This window comes from Nematolebias whitei, chromosome 21, assembly GCF_014905685.2.
Source record: "Nematolebias whitei isolate Nwh7 chromosome 21, NemWhi1, whole genome shotgun sequence".
Classification (NCBI taxonomy): Eukaryota; Metazoa; Chordata; class Actinopteri; order Cyprinodontiformes; family Rivulidae; genus Nematolebias; species Nematolebias whitei.
Window position 1 is genome coordinate 14,420,590 of NC_056518.1, and position 6,055 is coordinate 14,426,644.

Below are 6,055 nucleotides of genomic sequence, written 5' to 3' on the forward strand. Positions count from 1 at the left end.
GGTTTTCCCTTAAGTGAAACGGTTACAATATACACACAAATTACTAAGAAATGATTTAACATCCACACCTGACTACAACTTATACAGATAATATACAAAAACAAGCAAAACTTTCAGTTCACTTTAAACCTCAGCTTCACCTAGTGGTCTGATCCAAAAAGATGGATAATTTGGTCATTTCCTCCAGGTGAAGTCCGGCCAGGTTGCAATCATGTGTTAACTCCATAAAGCTAGCCCTCAGGAAGTTGATCTCAAAGAAAAGTAATTAGTCTTCACAATAAAAGCATAATTTCCTGTTTGTATCCGTGTCTGTACTTCACCTTAGTGAGGGAAATGCTTTGCAGCATCCTCACAGGCAGCAATGTAAGAAAATCTTGGCTTTAAATGAGCAAACTGGTGACATGTTTTAGTGCAAACACTTTTCCACAGAATGCATCCTGACCCACTGAACTTTGACCTCTTGTTGCAGTTCGTGAGCTTGTTTCCAACACACCCAGCTCAGAAAGGATGACGTCTTACGTTGTCGGTTTAAATGGGTTCATAAATCTTCATTTTAACTGCAGGATGGTGTTTGTGCGTTTTAAGAGTCCGAACATTTTTAACACGTGACTTTTTGCACGACTAAACACAAGAAGTGACTCAGACACGTGCAAACGATGGCTCTGGATTTGATTTAATAACTTCAAACAGTCCACACAATATTTCAAACTATTACGTGCTGCACGTCGTACAAAAACAAGCTCTTCAAAAAATAAAATTAAAAAAACAGGCATAAATACAAAATGATTTATGTACAAATACCTTAACAATCATCATAGAAAAAAACTCACTGAACAATTCTCAATTTACATCGTCTATATTCTACACAACACACACACACCTATGCACACCACCCATTTAGCGAGCGGTCAAATACACACACACACACACACACACACGTCTTCAAGTTTCGTTAGGACAGGACAGTTAGCTTATCTCTGCAGCGTAGAGGGAAAGCCAGAAAAAAAATAATAACTTCAGCACCAAATTTTTATTTGATAAACCTCTACAGATTCAGAACGATGAACGGGAACGAGCAGAGCTGCTGCAACTTTGGGCAAATGTAAAAAAAAAAAAAAAAGGAGTAGCACCATAACATGTGGGGGGTGTAAAAGAAGCAGTGGCCTAGAAAACTTGAGCAATAAACATACAAATTCCTCACTATATTCATCCTAAAACATTTAATTTCAAACAAGAGGAAAAATAAACAGTTCCTCTAAAACCCACTCCCACTTGCAACTCAGATGCTGCTTTTAATTAATTTGGCTATTTCCTAAGAAATACAATAGTAGTCTTCCGCTACTAAATAAAAACTCATTAGTTTAAATTGACTCCAATCACCCGGAGAGCTGAATTATAAAGAGAGCCGAAGCAGAAGGGGGGGGGGGGGGCCTTGGTTACAAAGTAGTCATTATCCATTTTGAATCACCCTGGTTCTGGGTCAGTTTTTGGCACAAAGCGCAGCACCAAACAGATTCAAGCCCTGATTAAAAAGTGTAAAGGTGAGCATAAACCTGATCACATTATGTCCAGGATTTGTTTTTCTTATGTTTGAATAGAAACAAAACGTGAGTTAAAATAAAGATGAATCACTGTTTTTTTTTTTTGGTGAGAGGTGAAAACACAACAATTTATAAAAACACACCTGGTTTAGTGAACTCTCCCATCCAGTGATTGAATCCTGGCTGTTAAAGTTGACATAATACAACACTGCCCCCTAGAGGTCAAAGGTGGCACATCCGGCTTAAGTTTAGGAAAAATAAAGACAAAAAGTCCTGAGGGTTTTTTTTGTTTTTTTTTTAAAAGGCTGCTTATGTATCAGTTCTTTTCCTGCTGATAATTTGATATGCAGTTTTCTGTTTCCAGATTTATTTTTATGTTTTCAGTAGTATGTGCCTAAAAATCCAAGAATCACTGCGCCAGCTCCCTCTCTAAAACAGACATCTTTACAATATGTACAAATGATTTGTACTTTATTAAAATAAACAAAACCAAGAGAGTCCTCCAACTGGCATGGCTAAAAATGAGCGATGGCTTCGTAATGTATGTTCTGCTCCTTTAAATATACATCGGTCTCATTTGAAACATCAACTCTTTAATAAATCTCCAAGGTCATAAGCGTCGAAGAAATCCGACACGCCCTCACCGTCCTCCAGGCTCCAGAGGTAATCGTCGTGGTCAATAGGTGGAGAGAAACTGACAAAGTTGGTGTTGGGGTCTGAAGTGAAGGAGGTGCCAGGAAGCTGGTCATCAGTGATTTGAAGTAGGCTTGGAGGCAGACCCAGCAGACCCTCAACGTCAAGCAGAGAGGAGGTGGCGGCGGAGGAGGCGGCTGGTGGTGCCGTCGAAACGGTCGCTGTTGGACACAAGAAAATAAAACAAGAAATGTTCAAATTAAATTGTGTGTTGTACAGGTTTTTATGTGGACGGTAGCAAACAATCTGACAGAGAACTGACCTAAACCAGACACATCTGTACTGAGAAGGGAGTGACCACAGGTGTGCGGAATACAGAGTACAGGTGGTATAAGAGACTATGAAGTGCTTCCAGTGGTACCACTACAAGAACAGGACTTAACTCAACTGAAAATACAGAACTGACAAAACCCAACAAACCCAAAAATCAAGCCAAAAATCAACAAGAGCACCATATAAGGTGTATCATGCACCCTTAGGCAAACTCTTATAGAGCAATCCATAGCTATGGTCCATACAAGCAAAGGCCTTGTATAACCTTTGACCTTGATTTGTGGCATTGCAGCTTGGGTGACAAAAGGGAGTATGTGACACGCTATGTAGTGGTGGTATAAATTTGTATCAACTTGTGTTAAATTATCTCGAGTGGATCAGAAGTTACGGTCTGGACAAGACCTTGTGTAACATATGACCTTGACCTTGGAGCTGGGGTGATGAAAAGTGTTTGTGACACTCCATTTAGTGACGATCCATATATATACAGGTGCTGGTCATAAATTAGAATATCATGAAAAAGTTGATTTATTTCAGTAATTCCATTCAAAAAGTGAAACTTGTATATTATATTCATTACACACAGACTGATTTATTTCAAATGTTTATTTATTTTAATGTTGATGATTATAACTGACAACTAATGAAAACCCCAAATTCAGTATCTCAGAAAATTAGAATATTACTTAAGACCAATAAAAAAAGGATTTTTAGAAATGTTGGCCAACCAAAAAGTATGAACATGAAAAGTATGAACATGTACATCATCAATCAATCAACCTTTATTATCAGTACTTAGTTGTGGCTCCTTTTCTCTGGATTACTGCATCAGTGCGTTGTGTCATGGAGTGGATCAGTCTGTGGTACTGCTCAGGTGTTCTGAGAGTCCAGGTTGTTCTGATAGTGGCCTTCAGCTCTTCTGAATTGTTGGGTCTGGTGTATCACATCTTCCCCTTCACAATATCCCATAGATGTTCTATGGCCAGTTAAGAACAGGGATACCATGGTCCTTAAACCAGGTACTGGTAGCTTTGGCACTGTGTGCAGGTGCCAAGTTTTGTTGGAAAATGAAATCTGCATCTCCATAAAGTTGGTCAGCAGCAGGAAGCAGGAAGTGATCTAAAACTTCCTGGTAGACAGCTGCATTGACCTTGGACTTCAGAAAACACATTGGACCAACACCAGCAGATGACATGGCACCCAAACCATCACTGACTGTGGAAACTTGACACTGGACCTAAAGCAACGTGGATTCTGTGCCGCTCCTCTCTTCCTCCAGACTCTGGGACCTTGATTTCCAAAGGAAATGCAACATTTACTTTAATCAGAGAACATAATTTTGGACCCGTCATCTGCTGGTGTTGGTCCACTGTGTGTTCTGAGGTCCAAGGTCAGCGCAGCCGTCTACCAGGAAGTTTTAGAGACTTCCTGCTTCCTGCTGCTGACCAACTTTATGGAGATGCAGATTTCATTTTCCCACAGGACTTGGCACCTGCACACAGTGCCAAAGCTACCAGTACCTGCTTTAAGGACCATGTATCCCTGTTCTTAATTGGCCAGCAAACTCACCTGACCATAACCCCATAGAAAATCTATGGGGTATTGTGAAGAGGAAGATGAGATACACCAGACCCAACAATTCAGAAGAGCTGAAGGCCACCATCAGAACACCTGAGCAGTGACACAGACTGATCCACTCCATGACACAACGCATTGCTGCAGTAATCCAGGCAAAAGGAACCACAACTAAGTATTGATGCTGCACATGTTCATACTTTTCATGTTCAGACTTTTTAGTTGGCCAACATTTCTAAAAATATATATTTTTAATTTGTCTTAAGTAATATTCTAATTTTCTGAGATACTGAATTTGGAGTTTTCATTAGTTGTCAGTTATAAACATCAAGATTAAAAGAAATAAACATTTGAAATAAATCAGTCTGTGTGTAATGAATGAAGATACACTGCCTGGCCAAAAAAAAAAAAAAAAAAAAAAAAAAGTCGCCACCTGGATTTAACTAAGCAAATAGGTACGAGTCTCCTATTGGATAATTACTGCATGGATTATCTTTCAGCTGGCAACAAGTTATTTAACATCAACTGGTGCAATGAGTTGCTTCTCATTTTTTAAACAACAATGTCGAAAGACACATCGTGTGGTCGTGGAAAAGATGTCAGTCTGTTTGAGAAGGGTCAAATCATTGGCATCAAGCAGAGAAAACATCTAAGGCGATTACAGCAACTACTGAAATTGGGTTAAGAACTGTTCCCTGTTCCAGAGTGATGGGTGCATCAGGGTAAGAAGAGAGGCAGGTGAAGTGATGCACCCATCATGCCTAGTGTCTACTGTACAAGCCTGTGGGGGCAGTCTATGATCTGGGGTTACTGCAGTTGGTCAGGTCCAGGTTCAGCAACAGCACGTGCTCAAAGAATGAGGTCAGCTGACCTGAATATACGGAATGACCAGGTTATTCCATCACTGGATTTTTTTTCTTCCCTGATGGCACGGACATATTCCAAGATGACAATGCCAAGATTCATCAGGCTCGAATTGTGAAAGAGTGGTTCTGGGAGCATGAGGCATCATTTTCACACATGGATTGGCCACCACAGAGTCCAGACCTTAACCCCACTGAGAATCTTTGGGATGTGTTGGAGAAGGCTTTGCACAGTGGTCAGAATCTGCCATCATCAACGTAAGAAAAATTAATACAACACTGGATGGAAATAGATCTTGTGACATTGCAGAAGCTTATCGAAACAACGCCACAGTGAATGCATGATGTAATCAAAGATAAAGGCGGTCCAACGAACTATTAGTGTGACCTTTTTTTGGTGGCAACATTAATTTTGGCCGGGCAGAGTAATATCTCACTCACAGGTCTCTCTTGTAAATGAGTCCTCGAGGCTCAGTGGGATTAACCTGTCTAAATAAAGGTTGAATGAAAAATATACAAGTTTCACTTTTAGAATGGAATTACTGAAATCAATCAACTTTTTCAGGATATTCTAATTTTATGACAAACACCTGTAAGTCATTTCATTATGGCCCCTGAATCCTGGAGAATCTCCAACTTAACCATCTTAAACCATCCTATCACCAGCAAACTGGTTGGTCCACTGTAGGGGTGTACTGCTTGGTGGGGAAAACAGTTTGTATGTGACTTCTCAGACTGATGAAGCCTTTCGGATGAAGGGCGAAACAGCTCTCAACAACAATAAAAAAAGGAACTGTCCAGATGACCTGACTGAACATTGTTGGATTTCTTTACCTGGATTACTGAGCATGAACTTTCCAACTTACTTTCCATAGGCTCCTCTTTAACGCTGGAACTTTGTGGAGCTGCTGTCGTTGCCGCTGGCGAGTCGTCGCTTGGAGGGTATTCTTTTTTAGGCGAGATTAGGCTCTCAACCGGGCTCGCATCTTCAAGTCCCTCCTCTGGACACAGGTACACTTCTATGGGGCCATTTCTGCTCTTTAAATAAATTTGTAATGAGCCCTGTTGAGAGGAGGCAACAAAAACAAATGCTCACATTAGTTCCATGCC

General features: G+C 40.4%; 1 protein-coding gene across 1 annotated transcript in view; it reads right to left on the bottom strand.

Annotated features, from left to right (window-relative positions):
• Positions 1–2,034: 2,034 nt before the first annotated feature.
• e2f2 (E2F transcription factor 2) overlaps positions 2,035–6,055 on the bottom strand; it is a 16,161-nt gene continuing 12,140 nt past the window's right edge. The window contains exons 6-7 of the mRNA XM_037694679.1: positions 5,812–6,007; positions 2,035–2,395 (exon numbers count right to left, since the gene is read on the bottom strand). Of these exons, the coding sequence (XP_037550607.1) occupies positions 2,127–2,395; positions 5,812–6,007 (465 nt within the window). The 3' untranslated portion in view covers positions 2,035–2,126. The remainder of the gene's footprint in view (positions 2,396–5,811; positions 6,008–6,055) is intronic.